Genomic DNA, 22701 nt, shown 5'->3' on the forward strand with positions numbered 1-22701 from the left:
TAGAAAACAAAGCATAGAAGCAAAGAAGGGAGATTTGAGACAAATAATAAACGTTCATGAGATATGCAAATCATAAACTTAAGTGCTCAACCTCCGTGAGCCACCGAAGAGTCCAGCATGGGACTTCCCTTGTCATCTCTTTGAGTTGTTACCTTTGTTTCTATGAGCTCATCTGCTTCAATAATGTATACAAATGATTAGCAATAAAATAACTATCTAACAATTGCGTAAGCATCTAGTTAGAACAAAGTGTTGGCTGGTGAAAATAAGTATTAATGTGTGCTAATCACCTGTTATTGCCAATTCCTCCAATGCATCGTTTATTTGTTCATGAATGGTTGTGAAAGGGCTAGATTCTTCTGCATTTCAGGGATGAAGAAAGAGATATGATCATAATAACTTCAGACAAAACATAAACTTAAAGATTACGCCATATGAAATTGACGAGAATTTAAGAAAAAATTGCTCACCTAGTATGTCATGTGCAGACTCTCCCAGAAGTAAACAAGTCTCAAACCTAGTGAAGAAGGCAGACTCCACTTCCTCTCGTTCTTGATTTCCAGCAGCATGTGGTTCAGATTTTTCTAAGTGAAGTAGTTTCTCCGGGGAACTGAAAACAAAAGACTCTTTTCCAGTGGCTGCTGTACTATACTTTATCATTCTTGTTTTGCCTAGTCCAGAGTCTTCAGACAGTGTATGTCCTTCCAGTTTAGTGATAATTTTAGATTCACCCAGCAGTTCCACATCCTTGTTTTCTCTCTGTTTGTTTTCAGCTTCTTCAGGCTCAAAGTCTCCCATAATAAACTGGCTCTCAGAAGCCGTGACAACATCAGAGATATCATGAGACTTAGCAGCTATATAGGCACCAGTGATATTGTCACAGTCAACTTTCTTTCCCACCTCATCTATCCAATAATCACCCAGCAATAGACCTTGTTCAGGAGTTGTGAAAACAACACCATGAGACACTACTGCTTCATCACTGTGATGGTTCACTGAATCAGCTGCAAGCGTCTTTTCATTTTGGCTGACTTGTTCCATCATCATGAAGTTCCTCTCTGGAGTAGTGAATACATCTGAATTCTCCAGAACCGCTGTGATTAATTAAACGTTATAAAGACATTGGATTAGAGAAAAACTAAGTTAACCATAAAACCAAAAAAAAAAAAAAAACTCAAAACAAATGAATAAGAGTACATACCTTCTGTTGCTTCTGCTAACTTAGCTACAAAGCTATGCTCCTTCAGCACAGATTCCTCAATAAAACCAAAAAAAAAAAAAAACTCAAAACAAATGAATAAGAGTACATACCTTCTGTTGCTTCTGCTAACTTAGCTACAAAGCTATGCTCCTTCAGCACAGATTCCTCACTGTTTTCAGCATCTTCTTCGGTAGCAAGTGTTGAAATAGTCTCATTAACAAGGATAGGTCCAGTAGGCAAGCTCGCTGCTAACTGTACCAACGAAGGAGATGGAGTAGTTTCCACAAATAGCTCAGATTCAGGGTTGCACTCCATGATTGTGTCTGCACCCTCAATGTCAGTTACTGAGTCAACATGTGGAGAGTCCCGTTTGCTTTTCTTTGATGTCCCTTGTGTGGCATCTAGACCTGCAACATTCTCTGCACCTTCAGTTTCATTTGAATCAGCAATGGTGTTTTCACCTAAATCCAGAGAAGAATCATGATGGCTTTGATACTGGCTTGAGCCAGACTTACTATTACCAGGTCTCTCCTGTGTAGACTCTCCCAGAAGCAAACAAGTCTCAAACCTAGTGAAGAAGGCAGACTCGTCACTGAAATCCACTTCTTTTCGTTCTTGCTTCTCAGCAGTGTGTGGCTCAAATTCCCCCATAATAGACTGGCTCTCAGAAACAGTGACAACATCAGACATATCATGACATTTAGCATTTTTATTGGCACCAACGAAATTGTCACAGTGAACTTGCAACTCCAAAGCCTTCTTTTCTTCACTTCTTGCAGCTTCTTCCAGCTCAGAAAATGGATGTCTTTCTGGAATGTTGGGAACATCAGACTCATCAGGAAACTCGACAGGCGCCTTGTGCATCTCAGTGGATAATCCAAGTTCCTCATAGAACTGTGCCGGCTTTTTTACACTTACTCCTTCATTTTGGCTGTTATTGAGAACATCAGATTCAACGGGAGATTCTGTGGCTGTATGTTCCTCTTGCTTTCCCACCTCTTCTCTCCCAGAATCACCCATCAATAGAACTTGTTCAGGGGTCGTGAAAACAACACCGTGAGAGTCTCCTACCTCTTCACTGTGGTGATTCACTGACTTAGATGCAATCGTCTTACCATTTTGGCTGAGTTGTCCCATCTTCATTAACTTCCTCTCTGGGGTAGTGAACACATCTTCATCTTCGAGGACACTACTAGCAGCGTTGTTAACTGGTACATGTTGTGATAAAGCGCTGACCTCATCCAGCGTCTCTCGGTTTACACAATGACCAACACTGAGACGACCAACCTTACAGATGTCCGCTTGTTCTTCAGACAAGTCTCCATGTCGGTTTGCTGATAGCTCCATCTCATTAGGCATGCCTAGCTCGGACTCAGGGTTGCTCACACAATGACCAACACTCATACAACCCTCCTTACTAATCTCCATTTCTTCTTCTACAGTGCTATTCTCAGTGTTGTATTCAGAGGTGACAAGAGCTTCATCATCAGCAGAGGCTCCATCTCGTTGATTTTCAATAACTGAACATCTACTCAGTATATTACTCATTGTTTGAGTCCTTACCGGAGTTGTCTGATCCGTGAAAAGAGAAGTGAGTCTGTTAGCCATCTCGATGTTCTTCAGATTAGCAGGGATGCCAGGCTTCTTGCATAGGCCTTGTAGTTTCCTCCTCTTCATTCCATGAAAATCCATCATCTTCAATGTTTTTCAGATATAATTTTGTTATGTGAGTGTCTCGCCAATTTTGCTGTCCTATTTTATAAGATGGGTAACGAAAAGACTCGCTTAACGTAGAATTTTTAAATATAAAAAATAATTAATATTTAGTTATTATAAACACGTCACTTAATTCAACTAAACACTTTCCCATAACTATATTTAAGTGCGTTGACGATATATACATTTAGACTACCTCTATAATAAATTTTTTCTATAAACCAATAGTTATTCAATACATTCAAGTATTTTTGAAATTTAGTACTATAATTTATCAACTCTAATTAATTAAAACTGCTTTGGAAACCTAAAGAAAAACAATAATAGTAATTATTAGAAAAGCTGGCAAATGATTTAATGTAGAAATTTTGGTAATGTGATCGTTCAAGCTCAGTTTGCTGTCATTTTTGTACGATGGAGAGAACGTGTACGTTTGACTTTCATGGGAAAAGACTCGCGGAAGTTAATTTAATACTTTTACAGAAATTTTAAATATAATTAATTTTTAGATAGTAGTTGTAAAAACTACTCCTACATCACATATTTATCTTAAATATTTGTTCCATAACTATAAACCAATAGGCATTCATTCATTTCAAATTTCACAATAAGTATTTTTGAAATTTACAATGTTCAGCAGTAATTAATTAAACTACATCAGGTACAAAAAAAAAATTAATTAAACTACATCGAAAACCAAAACAAAAATCAATACATATTTTCATAAAAAAACTATTCCTCCTGTTCCCAAAAGTAAGATTTTTCTAGAGTTATTTTTTGTTCTAAAGTAATAGATTTTCAAGCATTTTTAATGGTTAATGTTGATAAATTGTATATTTTTAAGAAACGTTAATTGAATATATTTGAATTGATTAAATATTATTGGTTGATAGTTATTAAAAAATTTATAGTGAAATAAAAATAAATTAAATTGTAAACATTTATTATATTTTTAATAAGCGTGGATACTCTATAATTTTTTTTTTCGGGAACGGAAGGAAAGTAGAAAACAAAATGAAGGGTTTAAATTGGATATGGTCAAAGTTGAGAGAATTTTCTCATTAAATTTTCGAAGAAATTATTTTATTCTCTACATTATTCAATAAGTTTAAATAATATTTTTGAAATTTAAAAATTAATTGTTCAACAGTAATTAATTTGCAGATTAACCTCTTTTTTAAAATAGTCTTCATTACAAAAAAAAAAATACAAAACTAGAATAACAAAAACTAAGGGTGATACGATAACAAACTAAGTGTTTTTCAGTAAACTTTTGAAGACAAATTAAACACTCTATGCCGATTATATATTTTTTAAACATTACTGTATAAGATTAATAAAAGGTGTATTAAATAGGTAAACCTCTAGAGAAGAAAGAAGGTTTTATGGAGTAATTTTGAGCGGGAACTGAAACAAACAACCCCAACCTTTAAGCCGCTTCTTCCTTATCTTTAACAAAAACACTGACAAAGCTGAGACCTTTCGAAAAATGGTGATACGATTATCATCCGGAATCGCAGCTAATCCTCGTTTTCAACTCAACCCCTTCTTCAATCCCCAGAAACCCACTTCTCTCCACGCCCAAATCGTACCACTGAGGAGGAAGAACTTCTCCAAAATCGGCGACGGCGACGCTTTCGATGCTGTAGCTTACGAGTCAGAGCGTCTGAGTCTCGACGCGGCCGCGATGGAAAACATGGCCGAGACGGCGAGAAAGGAGATCGAATCTGATCAAGAAACCGACCCGAAAGCGTGGAAATGGATAATCCGAAAGAAGATGTGGGATCTGATGGAAGCTCGGAACTACGCTATGAACCCTAGACCAGTTCATCATCGTATCCCTAACTTCGTCGGCGCTCCGGCTGCAGCCGCGAAAGTACGCGACTTCAGTTCTCACCTTCTGGGTTTTGTTTGGAATATGTTAAAGTTTCAAACTTTACGTTATTTTGTTGCAGTTAGCTGAGCTTGACGCCTTTCGTACGGCTAATGTCGTCAAGGTTAATCCTGATTCGCCGCAGAAGCAAATCAGGTTTCTTACACTCTCTGGTTAGTCTTAATGTTTCATTGTCAGAAAGTTAACTCCTTTTGGAGATTGTGTTATGTATCTAAGTGTTTCATTGTCGGAGATTTATGAAAGTTAACTCCTTTTAGAGAATGTGTTCTGTATCTAAGTGTTTCACTGTCGGAGATTCATGAAAGTTAACTCGTTTTAGACATTGTGTGATGTATCTAAGTGTTTAATTGTTGGAGATTTATGAAAGCTAACTCCTTTTAGACGTTGTGTTCTGTATCTAAGTGTTACACTGTCGGAGATTTATGAATGTTATAACTCCTTTTAGAGATTGTGTTCTGTATCTAAATGTTTCATTGTCGGAGATTTGTGAAAAGTTAACTCCTTTTAGACATTGTGTTATGTAATGTGTAGGTGAGAAGAAGCTGTTGACTCCTCAGCCTAGGCTAAGAACAGGGTTCTTCTCTGTACTAGAATCTGTTTTTTTGAAGCCTGACACGATCAGAGAAGCTTGCACCTCTGTAGGAGTGGCCAAGTACGGAAGAGCGATTGGTCTCGATGAGAAAATCAAAGTGGATCTCATTGTCATCGGCTCTGTTGCTGTTAACCCTCAAACGGGTGCTCGGTTAGGGAAGGGAGAGGTGACTCTTACTATCTTACAACTCTCAAATTCTATTGAAAGTTCAGTTTAACCAAACATATGATAATGTGTTCAGGGTTTTGCGGAACTTGAATATGGAATGTTGCGTTACATGGGAGCTATTGATGATTCCACACCCGTTGTTACAACCGGTATGTAAAATTTAGAATTAACTTTGTAAAACTTTCTCTTGTTTTTATCTCGGTGGTGGCACATGAAGCTTTTTTCCTTTCTCTTTGCAGTACATGACTGTCAGCTCGTGGATGATATACCACTAGAGAAACTGGCGATTCACGACGTTCCTGTGGATATCATATGCACTCCTACTCGAGTCATTTTCACAAATACTCCTATCCCCAAACCACAAGGAATCTATTGGGACAAACTGTCGCCGGAGAAGCTGCAACAGATTAGGATTCTGAGAGAGCTAAAGAGGCGGTTGGAAAAGGAGACTGGCTGTAAACTTCCGACCGGACCATCAGAGAAGTTACCTCCCACGGCTGACCGCAAAAGCCGATAACTAACGACTGGTTGCTTTTGGTAACTGTTGTATACTTTATCCAGTGATTTGAGTGGTAAAAATGTAATATAAACTACAAGAAGGAATATAGCATATTGACTTGAAAGACGTTGAGCTGAGCGGTGAGACTAAAAGTATAAATTGTGTGTGCTTTATCAATTCCAAATTACACGTTGAAAACTGAATTTTTAAAAACAAAATAGCCTTTTTGCCACGTTATGCTACTCGTCTTCTTTCCACCATTTTGGACCACTTTAGGCCTTTGTAAAGCCCACCCCCACCATGTAGTAAGCAATGCAGGGATGTCACCTGAAGAAAGCATGTGATTTTAATTATTTTCTAAGATGATAGTATGTCAAAACAGATATTTTGTTTAAGTTTAACTAGATACAAACCCGCGTTGTGAGCAGATATTTTTGTTTAAGTTTAACTAGATACAAATCTGCGTTGTGCGGGGATATTGTTTTGTCAAATCTTCATTAAAATTATTCGGATTAGCCCTGAACATTTGGATCTTGGTTTTAGTTTCGGTTTGTTTCTACAGGTGTAGGATCTGTTCGGGTATTTAGAAAATTTGGTTCGGCTCCGGTTTAGTTTTTGGTTTTTGGTTTGGTTAACAAAGATAGGAATTTGCTAATATCCGAGATAATTAAGATCACATTTGGCTCTGGTTCGGTTCCAGGGTTTTGGTTAATTTTGGTTTAGAATCATAAAATTTGGGTATCTTTTTATTAAATATCATAATTGTTTTTTGTTTTCGAATCAAAATTTAATAATTCAGATTTTATATTTTTGGATAAAAAGGTTCTGGTAATTCAGTTTTATTTCGGTTTATAAATATTATTTCAATTTTTTTATTATTTTAAAACTAAATATAGTTAATATTTTTAAGTATGTAAGTTCTATTATAATAATTTATATACCCATTTGGGGTTCCGATTATGTTTCGGAGTTTTGGTTTTTGGAGATATATGATTTGCTTGGTAGAATCCAAACTCAACATATTTTTTTGTTCTGCTCTTCGGCCCAAGATAAATGTGCTCATGTCTATTCAGATTATTTTATACAATTTTTAAATTTATAGTTTAAATTTGTGCTATATAATATGTGGATATATATATATATATATATATATATATATATATATATATATAATAATGTTAATTAATACATCTATATAAGATATTTTCTTAACATCTATAAAATTTATTTGTATTATAATATGTTTTGTACATGATATGTTAGTTTATAATATTATTTTCTATAAATTAAGGAGGTAATTTTGTTTTAAGCTTATATGTTTTTAAATTACAGTTTAAAAATATTTATTTTAAAATAATTAAAATATTTATTTTAAAATAATTAAAATAGTTATTTTAAAATAATTAAAATAGTTATTTTAAAATAATTAAAATGGTTAGTAATGTTAACCGATTTTTTAATATTATTTTTTAATTTCAAGTTGTATTAAACTTTTAAACATTTTTATTATCAGAATGTATTATTATCAGATATTTTTTATTTAAAATATTTTTTATGGTTGGTGATACGTCCTAAATTATTGCGTCAAAAAAAGATTTCAAAAGAAAAAGTCTGTTTCTAAGAAAAAGCGCAAGCGGGAGAAGCTCAAGCAAGGAGTCCCTGCTCCTGGAGAACAAAATCCAGATTACATTCACTCCTTGCCTTGTTTAAAGCTGGACAAAGGAGTCCCTGAGTCCTTGCAGTTTTTTGGTTTGTTTTCATAACTTTTTTCTTTGTGTCATAAGCTAAGCTGGAGAAGAAGTTGTCTTCTCTTAGTTTTGAATGTTATTACAAAAAGTATTGTTCTTGGAAGGTTAAGTGGATATGCATCAAACTTCAGCTTCAGCTACAAAGGTAACAAAAAAATATAATAATCAGAGCATTTCACAAAAAGCCTCTAATGTTACCATAAGAGAAGAAAGTTCGTTTATCCGCTCTAATGGATTAACTGCCGTCTTCTCTTGTGTTGCAGCTTACACCCATGAAGCATCTCCAACCAAAGTTGTGCATGACTGTATATATGTCATCCTTCTCCAGATGAAGAATATATGCATGATGCATTTAATCTATTACAAATCTTAAAATGTTACAGAGTTGAATACAAATAAACATATGAACTAAACTTTATTAAGGAGAAAGGGTATCCCTAACTTCAATCCAGCTCTGTTTTTGAAACTTTTTAACATCATTCTTTTCATCTAGCTCTTCAACATTATAGTATCTTCACAATTTCCAGAAGAAGTATGTAGGCCACAAAGCAGAACATGAACTGTAGCGTTAAAAGGATTGATCTTTAGAATGATATGCACAGATTTTTGAGTGAGATCAATATTTCCTTGAGTTTTACATACATAGAGTAGGGTCTTCCACACGACTACATCAGGTTCCAACTTCATTTCATTGATGAGTTTAACAGCTTCATCTAAATGTCCAGCACGAGCTAGCAAGTCGACTACACAAGAGCAATGTTTTTTTTCCAGTGCAATCTCATGTTCACTTTGCATGAATGATCAAGCCATCTTCCACCTACCCAACATGACTACAGGCAGTAAGAACACCGACAAAGGTTACATGGTTTTGGCTCCAGCCTGAACTTTTCATTTCCTTGATAATGTGAGAGCTTCTTCTCCAAATCCAAACTGTGCATATCCAACTAACAAAGTGCTCCACAAAACTATATTTTTGTTGTACATTGAATAAAATATCCTTTTCGTTTTCTCCAATGACCCAAACTTTACATACATATCAATGAGTCTTTTTGTCATAATTCTTTTAAGAACCAAGCCAATTTTTAGATTATAGCAATGGACTTGATTTTCTAGTTTCAGAGATAAAATTTTCACACAGGCACGTAACAGAAGATTACACCTGGTTATGTGATTTGGATTTCATCATGTTAACAATTCACCTCTGCTGATTGTTCATGTCGCAAACATGCCGTCTGAATAGCATTCCAAGAAACAAAATCTGCTCTGTTTCTAAAATCTTCAAACATCCTTAAACAACAGTACAAATCAAAGAAGTAACTGTACATTGTAAGTAAGAGTTGCAAACTGAAAGATCTATCACCAAACTATATTTGATGATGAAAGAATGAATGTATGATCCACCATTAATGAAATCGAGTCTGGCCACAAACATAACAGATATAAACTTGACCAAAACCAAAACTTATGATGCACCATTCATGAAAACATTAATCAGTCAATCTACCCGTTTCCGGATTCAAAACCCTAACTCTAGTTTAAACCAAAATAACCTGAATCAGATGAAAGTCTCGAAGGCTGAATTATCAGTTAGGTTCAGACGTTGAACAACAACGACATGATTTCTAGATAATTTGTTTGAAGAATATGTTTAATTTAATAAGATAGTTAAGAAAAAAATCATAACTTACGATAAATACATATCATATAGCGTGTTTGTATACTTAGTCACAACATATTTAATAAGTCCAAATTTAAAACATGCCACAGTAATTTCATATAGAATTATGTTTTAATAGATTAGATGGCATCAGCAAAACACTCTAACAACGACCAGTTTTTCCAAATGCTGCATTTTCGTAAAAACTACCATAACTCAAGACATGTGATGTGTGTTTATTAGAAAACAAGAAAGTACATGTGATGTGGTATAAAGCTTATGAGTAATGATTACAATTTTTCAACTAAATGATAACTAGTTTACAAAAAAAAAAACTAAATGATAACTTGTATTCACTTGAGTTGTAAATAGTTTTTGTTATGGGTTAATAGTTTTTTTCAAAAAGAGCTATTTACTGGATTTCTTATAAGTTTTAATCTACGAGATGTGGATAGGTCCCACTCCAGAACCCAAAAAAGATGCAAATCCAACAACTGGGTACAATGCTATTAGTAGGCCCTCCTCTTTTTCCTCTGCTTTATTGGTACCCTCAAAACCTTGAGACAATTCATAGAGATCAAATCAAAAATTTATAGAGAAAATAATCACTTTTTAATCCATTCGGTTGACAATATATGATCCATAGAACTTGCAATATATAAGTAGAACAACATGTAATTTGATCCAAAAAAAAAAAAAGTAGAACAAGATGTATTTACACATATTTTAATGCATATACTTGTTTTGCGCCTAATCCTGCTAATTTCTTTTTCTTATAATCCAAAGAATATTTCCTTTTGTTACCCAAACTTTCTAAATCCAAGCTTTGTTTTCAAACTATCAAAGCCAAAATAACCACACCTTACTCATTTAGCAACTACACTGATTCTAGACGTGTTCCTAGAAAAAAAAAAGAGAAGACAATAGTTTGTTGACTTTTACATGTTCTCCTTAACCCTGTCATTAGTAAAGTCCTTCACGTGCTCATGGAATCAACTTTTACAGGGGGTTCAGAAGTCTAATTAAACCACATAATAACCTACTTAAATACATTGACTAAACCTTAAAACTTTAGTTTTATTTTTCTAAAAATAAGGAGAAGAACTAAATATCGAGAACTCATACAGTTTTCCATGTTTTTGCTATTTTCTAGGGGTGTTCAATCCGGATATCGGTTCGGTTTCGGTTCGGTTTTTTCGGTTCTTCGGTATTTCGGTTAGTAAAATACAACTACCATTCTAAATCCATATTTACTTCGGTTCGGTTCGGTTTATATACCGTCGGTTTTCGGTTTATTCGGTTTTATACCAAAAAACATAGTTATTTATTTTGGAATCATATTATATGAATTTTAGAGTCATGTTATCAACACATTCATTTATTAAAAAACATTATATGTTTAAATAAAAGAACAAAAATAAAAAATGTTTCTATCATCTAATAAAATAATCAAATCTATAATTAAAATCAAAGCTCAAAATTTTGATAATAAAAATAAAAAACAAAAAATAAAACAGAAGCACGAAGCACAAAAGAAAAGTTTTTCTATTCTTTCATATTTAGCATTCATCAAAGTCATGTTTCTTCTATTAAACATAAAACTCTATTCGTTTATAGATAAAAAAAATTGTGAAGAATTTCCACTAATTGTTATCATCAAATTTATAATCTTTATTTCAATTTAGTCAATGCTAAATTAAAGCAAAAAGATCAAAAGAAGACTAAGAAAATAAGAAGCATCTTTGCGATGAATTGTTATTTAATTATAGTTCAAGTGTTTTACAAATCAGGACTTTTTTATTACTGTAAAAAATATAGTAATAGTTATTAGCAAAAAAAAATAACTTATGATTTTCATACGTCGTTATAAAATATATACATATTTACATGTTTCTATTTTTTGATCGGTTTATTCGGTTTATTCGGTTTTATCGGTTATATACCGAACCATATCCAAATCCTACGGTTTTTTAAAAATCATATCCATTCGGTTTGTATGGTATATACCAAATCCAAACCATATTATCTATTTCGGCTCGGTTCGGTTCGGTACGGTCGGTTTTGCCATATTGAACAGCCCTACTATTTTCTTCAAAGACTAAAGACAAGTGAGAGAGGTAACATTAACATAGATATTTCCTTTTTCATTTTCACTTTTCTTCTTTTCTCTTTTGTGTGTGTGTTTTGTCTTTATGGTCACATTTCTGATTAAAATAGTAATGCTTTTCTTTTTTCATTGGGTAAGAAAGGATCCTTGCATCAGTGCAGATTTTCCATTTCTACTATTCTCTTCCAAAAAACCTCCCCTCTTTCTTACCTCATCCTCCTTCATTTTTTCGTTCTTAATCAGTGAAAAATAAAGCTTTCAACTTTGTCTTTCCCAAACCTTTAATAATCTTTTTACCCCCTTTTTTTCTTTTTGTGTGTTTCCTCTGGATCGTATCAGTAAGGTGAAAGAAACTGTGAAAATAATGGATTAAACCCAGATGAGAGTACGTCTCTGATCTGATAAAAGCAGTGGTTTCTGACGAACAGACATACCTAATGGGCTCAGAGCAACATAGGTTTCCTCAGCACGAACAGGTGTCTCTTCATTTCTCTCTGTCTCTCAGTTCTGAGCTTTTAAGTTCCTGTTTGCTTGCTTATTAGATCTGACTACTTCACACTAATCTACTTGATGAAGCAATGTTCTTTTAGGGTTTATGTTAAAGTCTTCCCCTTTTGATCCATTCTGTTGTTGTAAAGCTAAAGGGTTACTGTTATCACTTTTCATGATTGAGAATTGAACAAAAAGTTTACATCTTTCCTTCGAAATTGAGAAAAAAAAAAATCAAAACTTTAACAGTTTATGATCTTAGATTCGATGCGTGTAAGCTTATAAAGATTACCCCTTTTCTTGAAAAAACCATTACCCTTTTGGATCCGTAAGCAGTACATAGCATTGTAGAAACAGCTGATTCACTATCAGATCTCTAATGGGTTTGTTCCATAAGAAAGAGTGTGTGTTCTTGTGCAGAGGAAAAGGTGGGAAGGCTGTTTTGAAGTGTTGTCTTGTTTCAAGTCACAAAAAGGAGGAAAAAGAATAGTACCCGCCTCTCGCATTCCCGAAGGCGGCAATGCCTCATCCTCACAACCCAATGGAACTCACCAAGCTGACCAAGCTACAGGAGGAGTCAACTTATCACTTCTAGCTCCACCTTCCTCCCCCGCTTCCTTCACCAACTCTGCTCTTCCTTCAACAGCTCAGTCACCAAACAACTGCTACTTATCCCTCGCTGCAAACTCACCAGGAGGTCCTTCTTCGAGCATGTACGCCACAGGACCTTACGCTCACGAAACCCAATTAGTCTCACCGCCTCCTGTCTTCTCCACGTTCACCACTGAGCCTTCCACCGCTCCTTTCACCCCTCCTCCGGAGCTTGCTCATCTCACTACACCTTCTTCGCCTGATGTCCCTTACGCTCGCTTCTTGACTTCCAAGAACTCTGGCAAAGGTCATTACAATGATCTTCACTCTACCTACTCTCTTTACCCTGGTAGTCCAGCCAGCTCTCTCAGATCACCGATCTCTCGAGCTTCCGGAGACGGGCTACTGTCCCCTCAGACCGGTGTCTCCACGCCTTTGCAGGAGTCTAACTTCTTCTGTCCTGAAACGTTTGCAAAGTTTTACTTGGATCATGATCCTCAGAACGGTGGGAGGTTAAGCGTGTCCAAGGATTCAGATACTAGTCAGAATAGGCAGACGAGAAGTCCCAAGCGAGATATGGAGGAGCTGGAAGCTTATAGAGCTTCCTTTGGGTTTAGTGCCGATGAAGTTATTACAACTAGTCAGTACGTTGAGATCACTGATGTGATGGATCATTCTTTGCTCTCTCCAAGAGATGGACAGAAGCTACTTAGAAGAGAAGCGAACTTGCTTAGTCAGACAAGTCCCAAATCAGAAGCTGGTGTTGATCCACCAAAGTCATCTTCAAATGGTTACAAAGGTGTGTGAGTGAACACATTGTTGAGCCGTTCCTTTTATCATTAGTTGTTGCATTGTGTGTCTTATTGTTTCATGTTGTGTGGCTTTTAGATCACAAACCAAGAAATGGTATTCATGCGGATGAAGAGGCTTTGTTATCGAGAGTGGGGTCTGTGAAAGGAAGCAGAAGCTATCCCACTGGTTTCTCAAGCTCTGATGCAGAGATTGAATACAGGAGAGGAAGAAGCTTAAGAGAAGGCAGAGAGAACAGACGCAGGAGATAGCCTGACCAAGAACAACAACAGGCAACAAAGCCAGCTTTGTCTGTTCTAGTGATGTTAACTCTTGAGATAGAATCTAGTTTTTAAGTATATAGATATATATAAATACAGATGGTTTGTAGTTGAATGATGTGATATATTAGCAAGCAAGTGTGAGAAAAGTGAATGGTTGTTTTAGTTTGTCATGGGTTTTTTGTAAGGCCCCCATGTTTCTTCTAATTGCAGCAATCTATTTAAGGTTTTTCTAGTGTCATGTTCTCCTTTTGAAGCATTTTGTTAAGATGTTAAATTGGAACTTGTTAATGTTAATATTATCTTATCATTTCTGTACTATATATTAGAGAAACACTGTACTATAATATAAGCTTATATATATGTTCTCTGTTCTCCATTAGTTTTCACATCTACATTGAGTCATTGACGTGTGAAACTGTATCTAGATAAAATTATCAAATTAGTATTTAGAGAAATTAGGACGTATATACACGGATTTTACAGAAATTAGGCAACTACCATGCAACTGTTCCAACTAAATTAATATCATTTCACCCCTACAAGCAAACGAATTTACTCTTAGTCTATTCTACATAGAGTGTCAGAAGCAATCACTAGACATGCCTATTACAGGCCATGTATGGAAGGTTCATATAAATTTAAATATTTTTTCATTAAAAATAGAGAAACTAAAAAGCCATCATTTACAGTTTCGATTTTTTAAACCATTTCTAAATAGTCATATTCCCCAAATCCTTCTTCTTTATTTCATACGAAAATCATAATTTTCTCCAAAGACCAAAACTAGAAAATTTACAGTAGACGGTTTGGAGCAAATTCCACTTCTAGAACGCATGTTTGTAGCCAGAGAAGAATTGATTGGCGAAAGATTTAACAAAACCACAAGCCGGAGAGGATTGGGTCTATAATCTACGCTCTAGATCCAGAAGATATTGACTTCCGCACGACGTTTGGGAATATCATTTCCACATGCGGATCCATTGGTGTTGATTGATTCAGATAGCGAGTCGGATTCTGGGTGCTATGACTCCCAAGCAGTAGAAAAACAAGAGCGAGAAGTCATACCGCCTCCGCTCGTATTATTTATTCAGTATTGTGTGAATCAAACACATTATGAAGAGCCAGATGAAGAAGCAAAGGTGAGTAATCACAAACATAAACCTCTCGAGAATCTATGTGTGTTAATAACAATTTTGCCCGTATCAAGTAGTAGTAGCATTAAAGTGACTATGTTAAAGTAATAGTTCTTAAAGTGCAAATTATTTCTTCAATTTACAATTAAGATATGAAGTAGATGCTACCTAATAATCTTTTAGTCTTAATCATTTCAGTTATAATCTTCAAATATCTTCAAGCGTCTATAGTAGAAAATTATGTTCTATGTGGATGTTTTCTTAGAATATAACGTCTAAGATTTTTAGTAGATGTCACGTATGAACATGTAAAACAATTAGTGACCACACCTCATGTTAGGGTAGGTCACCCATCTGCCTGACAGTATAGGTTGCTACTGATTGTATTACTATATCAACATGAAATTTTAGGAATAAAGCTTAAGTGTTTGTATCATATACATTAACCAAAGCTTCTACTGTTTATTAGATTGTGAATCAGATCTTATCTAGATGCTATGGAACTTGAAGTGATTGAGTCTTTTCGTAACTTTCCATTTGGGATGATTATATCAACAGCTGAGAATCTGTTGGAATCAAATGCGATTATAGTTGTTAACGAGATGACAAAGTTGCCGATAAGTTTATTCTTACCCGTAATATATAGTGATTGTATCTAATATATCTTGTTAACAAAACAAATACATATATCTCCTTTGTGTAAAGTATAACGAGTTGTATTATCGGTGAAATGTTCTTTTAGATGGTTCTTTTTTGATGCAGTCATCAATAACTCGACTGATATAGATTTGATAAGATGTTGGTCATTCCGGTTGATTGGCTTATAGTTGGAAGGGATGCTAGCACAATGTAGATTTTTCTAAAGTGGGTTGTTTATCCACTGACATATATTGTTTGAATCCATAATATTTTGTAAAGTCTAACAGTTTTTTTAGGGTAAATTAATTTTGTTGGATGTTATCTTTTCAATCTCTGGAAGATTTACTTTTTGGACTGTTTCATCACACAGGTGGATGTAATGTATATACGAGATGATGTAAGTGACACTCCCTAAAACGAAGCTGATTTGGGTTGGGATGATGATAGCAAGGACCAACGTGTTAACAACAGGGTTCGCCTTTTACGTGATGGCCATGTCTTCAAAAAGGTGATGTTTGTAGCTTGTCATACCACCAATGGTCTCGCAAGAATTAGGAATAAGAAGAAACATAAAGAGAAGGAAGCTAGGGAAAAAAAGGAAAGAGATGCATGCTCTGAACCATTTGATATGGAAGTTCAAATGATACTCTCTAACAAATATTGTATCATAAACAAAATGTCATTAGCATCTAACATATATAATATATATGATACTAAAGCACAATATATTTCCATCACAATATTGCATCATAACCCATAGTTGTTACATCTAATAAAAGATATTAGATGCTAACATCTAAGAAAGGAAACGAAAGCTAATGAGAAAAAAAAAAGATGTATGTTCTGAACAATTTGATGTGAATGTTTACGAACCATACTATAAAAGATATCCTCTAACAAATATTGTAACAAAAAAAAATATCATTAGCATCTAATATATATATATATATATATATATATGATACTAAAACGCAATATATTTCCATCAAAGTATTGCATGATAACCCATAGTTTTTACATCTAACAAAAGATGTTAGATGCTAACATGTACTTATACAAAAGGCACAAATCTAACTTACCATAAATCTAGAGTTACCATTGAATCCAATATATTTACCTAACCTTTTAGAAGCATGATAACACATAGCTGTTACATCTAACAATCGATATCAGATGCTAACATCATAAGTATGACAAAATTAAAGTTATATGTGTCATACCCTTGAAAAAAATTGCTGATATATATCAGTGGCAAGTTCATTTCATCTAACATTACATGTTATCAACACAAATACGTAAAAACTGTAACCACGTATGATCCAGTTAACAACTTACATGATAAGTATGAATACAGTTAAAGATAACAGCCTATATTTAGTAAAATAAGAAAAAAAAATTTATCTGAGAGTAATTGTCAACACACAGAAATTAAAATAGATAAAAAAAATTTGTTGTTAGGAAAGTTAAGAAGGAAAAATGAGTGGTTGGGGAAATATATATTTACACTTGCAGGCCTATATCTCAATAAAAACTTAAAATTGTACTATAAAAGATCAAACTGAATCTACATCTCCTCATCACTAGCTTACGGTGTCATGGAGTTAGGGGGTAAAATAGGAAAGGGGTAGACAAGTGGCTACAGTGACTGGGGTTTCTTTTTGGTTTCGGGTAGATTCCTAATTTCTGATCTATTTATGCATATTGAGCCAATAATCTCGTTCATAAATATTTCAAAGCAATTAAAAAAATAAAGCAATCATATAATTTGTTTTTTCTACCGAATACAATTATACATAAAAAATCATTCTATTAGAGCATCTCTAAAAAAAACTCTATAACTTCAAATATATAGTTTTTTTTACTTCAAAACTTTATATGGATCCTTCAAAACTTTAAATTTAGAGTTTTAAAAAGTGAAACTTTATTCACTAGAATCACTATTCAAAACCCCAAATTTGAAGTTTCATCTTTATATTTGCATTTCGATCCTTATAATTAATTACACATGACATTTATGATTCTTTAGTATTTTCTTATTTACCATTTTAATCTTTAAAATTTTTGTATATCATAAATATTTTAAATTTATTTTTATAAATTCAAATTTTACATATAAAATTAAACAATTTTTTAAAAAAGATTTATAATATTGTAAAACTAGAATTAAACAACAAGAATATTACAAGAAAACAATAATTTTTTTTTTGATAAGATACATGAAGACATAATTATTGCACAAATTTAAATATTACAACAACACTAATAGTCTAGTAAATTTGCTCTGGAACCTCTAAGATATTGTCCAAACAAATTTTGTGTAATCAGAAGTGGATCATTACGGAAATAATTTAATAGAATAATGTGATATTTTGATTGTACTTTAATAGCTAATTATGTATTATATTTATAGTTTTATATTTTAGTGTAAGATTTTATTAATTAATATCACTACAATATTATTGTATATGTGCTAGTGATTTATAAAAGTTTTATGGATTTATATTAATTATGACAAATATAAGGATCTTAGTATAAATTACAAATAATTTTCAAGTTGAATTTGAAGTTTTACTTTTGTAGAATAACACCTTGAAACTTCAAATATAGAGTTTTGCAAACTCTAAAATAAAGAGTCTTTTTGGAGATGCAAGCTTCAAATATAGATCATCTCCAAAAGAAACTCTATAACCTCAAATGTAGAGTTTTTTGCTCTCCGAAAATGAACTTCAAATTTATAGTTTTAAGGAATAAAACTTCAAATTTGAAGTTTCACTTCTCAAACTTCAAATTTGAATTCTCATCTTTTTTTTTTTTTGCATTTTGATCCTTATAATTAATTAAACATCACATTTATGATTCTTAAGTATTTTCTCATATATCGTTTTAATCCTTAAATATTTTATATCATAAATATTTCAAATTTGTTTTTATAAATTCAAATTTTACACATAAAATTAAAAATAAATAAATAAGATTTATAATAATTTAAGACTATAATTAGACTACAAGAATATTACAAAAAAACTTAATAAAATTTGTTTTTGATAGGATACATGAAAACATAATTATTAGCTAAATTTAAATATTACAACAACACTAATAGTCTGGCAAATTTGCTCCGGAACCTCCAAAATCTCTAAAATATTGTACGAACAAATTTTGTGTAACCGAAGATGGAGCATTACAGAAACAATTTTATGGAATAGTGTGGTATTTTACTTGTAGCTTAATATTTAATTATGTTTTTTTTATTTATAATTTTATATATTAAATATAAAATTTTATTAATTAATATTACTGTAATATTTTTATATATGTGCTAGTTATGTATAAAAGTTTTATGAATTTATATTAATTATAACAAATATAAAAATCATAGTGTAAAATATAAATAATTTTGAAGTTAAGCTTGAAGTTTTGCTTTTGGAGAAGAACACTTTGAAACTTCAAATTTAAAGTTTTGCAAACTCTAAAATAGAGAGTCTTTTTGGATATGCTCTTAGGGTGTCAACTTTATCTACAGAAACAAGGATTATTAGCAAAAAATTAGAACCAAAAACGTTGTATTTTCTATGTACACACAAGATAAAGTTGTTCATGATAATCTTTTTATTAGATTAAAATTTGGTTTAATCATAAGAACAGTTGACAAAAAAAACAAAAGTTCGAGTCATTAAACAATTTGGAATAATAAATAATAATCAAAAAAACCAAGTACGTTTACTTCTAATAAATGCATGATTAACCCCGGTCTATTAGTTGGGGTTTTCAACTTATGATTTGACACTTTTTTTTTTTTTTTACATTTTTCAGCTAAGAGACGGCTCTTATTTCTCTTATTTAAAAGACGGTTCTTAACTTTTCTTAATTAAACTAAAAAAAGTTAAGAACCGTCTCTTATCCGAAGCTAAAAACTTCAATTAAGAAACCGGGGTTAATGATAACATTCAGAAGATCAATGAATTTCCGATGAGTTTCTTGTTTCTGGAATGTTGCTGGACCGGGTCAATAGTACTCGGCCAATTAAAGACATTATAAGTCGACGCCTGCGTTACGTTTTTGTCGTTACTAAATTAAGCAAAACATTGCCTTAAATGTTTCTGGTCGGCAACCGTTTTGTTGACCGTTAACAAAAAAACTTGTTAACCGAAACTACACGATGACCATTTGCACCTGTTTCCATGTGCATATGACTGCCTCGGTCTACACGATAGAAAATTTTATTTTCAATCATCATATCCATACACGTAGTCAAGCATGTACTTTTTTTTTTTTTTTTTTTCCGTCAGAATATTTTTATTAAAAAGCAGAAACCCAAATGGGCAGAGCCCATACAACAAAAACAAACACATAACCCTTAACAAAGAGACCCAACAAACCAGAGCAGTCCTAGAAGCCCATCAAAATATCTCGTAAGACGCCAAGCGGCAAAACAAACAGAATGACAGGGCACGTGTTTACATCTCGGCTACGAGGAACCACGTGTCGCCAATTCCTTCACCGCTTTCATCGATCCCAGAAATCAACGCCGGCGATACTCCCCGACAATTCACCGTAATCCACCGTGTTATCACCGAAGCCAAATCGGGAACACGATTCTTCACCAACGTTTCCGATTCCAAACTTCACCATCGATCCAAGCAAAGCAAATCGGCCACCAGAATCACCGGGCACTCAACCACAAACACCGACAGAGCCCACATCCAATGACTGTATTGAACGTTTTGGGCTTTGTCAGCAACACACCAACCCCGTTTAGAGAGAATCAATCGCATAAGCCGAGATCTCATCCAAACCCATAACCTTTGCCACAAAGCAAGCCTTTCATCAAGATCATCTTCCAATCAATCCCAAATTATCCGTCCAGATAAGAGATCAATCGGAGATCGTACGACGCGGGGAAAAGCCGGCGAGAAAGATGCTAAGGGAGTCACCTCCTCCGGGAAACAGATTAACAGATCAAGCATGTACTTATTATCTTTGTTATTATTGTGAAAACAGATTAACAGTATAATAATAAGCCGACAAAAGAAGTGATGAAGCTCCTAGCGCCCACCGGTTTATCTCGTGTTGCTGCGTGTCAAAAACAAGTGGCCGGTGTCCGTAATTGATCCTAATCCGATTTTAAAGGAAGAAAATCGTGCGTTTTGACCAAATAAATACTTAATAAAAAATACAATTAAAACACGATATTTTCCCACGTCTGTTACACTTTCGTCTTTATTTATTTAAATTTACCACAACTTGACACACGCCTATATATATAAATATAGCGTCCTTTTTCTCCCTCATTTCGCATTCAATTTCCAATTTAAACAGACAAAAATATATAAAATATTCTAATCTATTATGGAGAATATTGCTCAACCTCAATCATCTTTCATGAAACTTTGCCGGAAACTCTCACCGAAGAGGAAAGACTCAGCCGCAGATAGACAACATATCAAGAATGTTGATCATGACAAGAACAGAGGCATAGAGGCTGTCTTTGCTTACATGGACGCAAACAAAGACGGTAGAATCTCTCCAGACGAGCTTCAAAAGAGTTTCATGACACTAGGAGAGCAACTATCTGACGAAGAAGCCGAAGCTGCGGTTAGATTGTCTGATACAGACGGAGATGGGATGTTAGATTTTGAGGAGTTTGCTCAGTTAATCAAAGGAGATGATAAATGTTCAGAGGAAGAGAAGAAGATGGAGCTTAAGGAAGCTTTCAAAATGTATATAGCAGAAGGTGAAGAGTGTATTACTCCTAGAAGCTTGAAGATGATGCTAAAGAAGCTAGGTGAATCAAGAACGACTGATGATTGTAGAGTTATGATTCGTGCTTTTGATCTCAATGATGATGGTGTCTTAAGCTTCGATGAGTTTGCTCTTATGATGCGCTAAGAGTTGTCTTCTCTATTCTTCTTGTAGCTTATACTGTTTTTTATCATTATGTTTGATTGGTGTATATAATTAATACCTTGGTAGGCAATAAACATCATTTGTTATTTGACTAATGTTAAACTTGGTTATATTATTCAAAAATGAGAGGAAATTTAGCAGGAACATCTCGAGTGACCATGTCATGTTCTTTGGTAAAGCACACATTCCAAGGCAGAAGCTGAGCATGTGGCAATCAATAATAGGACAACTAGATTCAAGATGAGTTTTAGTCGGATCTCACATAACGGTAACAATGGAGGAATCTAATAATAAGATCCCATTTCTATTTAATTTCTATCATATTCCTACTAAATAATGGTTTTACTAGTCCATTTCAAAACGAATCTATCTTTTGTGTCTAACACACTTTTCCCCCTTTAACACCTCTTCTATTAGAGAGGCGGAAGCAAGATAAAGAGAACACACGAGATACCAATGATTCGTGTCTAATCGAGTTTGATCTAAAGGAGGAATCTCAACGTTTAGATCGGTAGATAGTTGGGAATACGTTTCCCCGTACTTAGAAAGCTCGTTATAGGTTGAGAATACTCTTCCCGTACTATGAAAACTCGTTTAAACTACAAAATCTTGATATCCAAAATTAAAGTTATCTTTACAAAACGCTAAAACAACATATTTTATACTATACGAAAGAGATAACAGTTTATTCTCCTGATCCTAAACTATAAAGATTTGTATTTCTTTAAAATTAAAGGAAGTAAATGTAACAATTAAATTTAAACCAGCGTAAAGCCTGTTAAGCTTCCTTGTTGTAATTCGTAAAAGTCCATAACCACACGATGCGCTGCATCAGTCTCTTCGCTCATGTTTTGAAGTTAGTAGAGGCTGTAGAGCGGTTTTCATCTAAACACTACAAGAAAACAGCGGTATTCTGACGGACATTCCGACGGAAAATGAAATCCTCGGAATATCCCGAGGAATTTCCGAGGAAACACAAAATTTGGTTTTTTTGGAATATACCGACGGAATTCCGAGGAAATACTAATCCGTCGGAATATTCTTATGGAATACCGAGGAAAAACATATTCCTCGAAAAAAAACCGATGAATTCCGAGGATATATTATAGCCGTTAGAGAGCCGTTGGGGGATTTTAAAAATTCCGAGGAAATTCCGACGAACTAGCCGTTTCCGTCGGAATTCCGTCGGAATTTCCTCGGTCTGTCGGCAGGATTTCAACTATAAATACAAGCACCCCCATTTCCTCTTCATTCACTCCATATCTTCATCCTCCCTCTTACTCTCTT

The 22701-nt window shown here is 33.9% G+C and overlaps 3 protein-coding genes and 1 pseudogene across 3 annotated transcripts; 3 read left to right on the forward strand and 1 right to left on the reverse strand.

Moving 5' to 3' along the window:
• Nucleotides 1-4311: 4311 nt before the first annotated feature.
• LOC106296821 (5-formyltetrahydrofolate cyclo-ligase-like protein COG0212) lies at nucleotides 4312-6243 on the forward strand. Its single transcript, XM_013733050.1, has 5 exons — nucleotides 4312-4793; nucleotides 4873-4963; nucleotides 5343-5569; nucleotides 5645-5720; nucleotides 5811-6243. The coding sequence occupies exons 1-5, from the start codon at nucleotides 4407-4409 to the stop codon at nucleotides 6086-6088; spliced, it is 1059 nt and encodes a 352-aa protein (XP_013588504.1). The 5' UTR covers nucleotides 4312-4406; the 3' UTR covers nucleotides 6089-6243.
• A 1993-nt stretch (nucleotides 6244-8236) lies between these two features.
• LOC106297852 lies at nucleotides 8237-9250 on the reverse strand (annotated as a pseudogene).
• A 2471-nt stretch (nucleotides 9251-11721) lies between these two features.
• On the forward strand, nucleotides 11722-13967 carry LOC106296666 (uncharacterized protein At1g76660-like). The gene is made up of 3 exons (XM_013732859.1): nucleotides 11722-12058; nucleotides 12492-13461; nucleotides 13551-13967. Exons 1-3 carry the CDS (start codon nucleotides 12020-12022, stop codon nucleotides 13721-13723), a joined length of 1182 nt encoding a protein of 393 aa, XP_013588313.1. The 5' UTR covers nucleotides 11722-12019; the 3' UTR covers nucleotides 13724-13967.
• Nucleotides 13968-20788: 6821 nt separating this feature from the next.
• LOC106298973 (calcium-binding protein CML38-like) lies at nucleotides 20789-21529 on the forward strand. The gene has a single exon (XM_013735098.1). It carries the CDS (start codon nucleotides 20857-20859, stop codon nucleotides 21394-21396), a length of 540 nt encoding a protein of 179 aa, XP_013590552.1. The 5' UTR covers nucleotides 20789-20856; the 3' UTR covers nucleotides 21397-21529.
• The last annotated feature ends 1172 nt before the right edge of the window (nucleotides 21530-22701 follow it).

Source organism: Brassica oleracea, chromosome C6, assembly GCF_000695525.1.
Source record: "Brassica oleracea var. oleracea cultivar TO1000 chromosome C6, BOL, whole genome shotgun sequence".
Lineage (NCBI taxonomy): Eukaryota > Viridiplantae > Streptophyta > Magnoliopsida > Brassicales > Brassicaceae > Brassica > Brassica oleracea.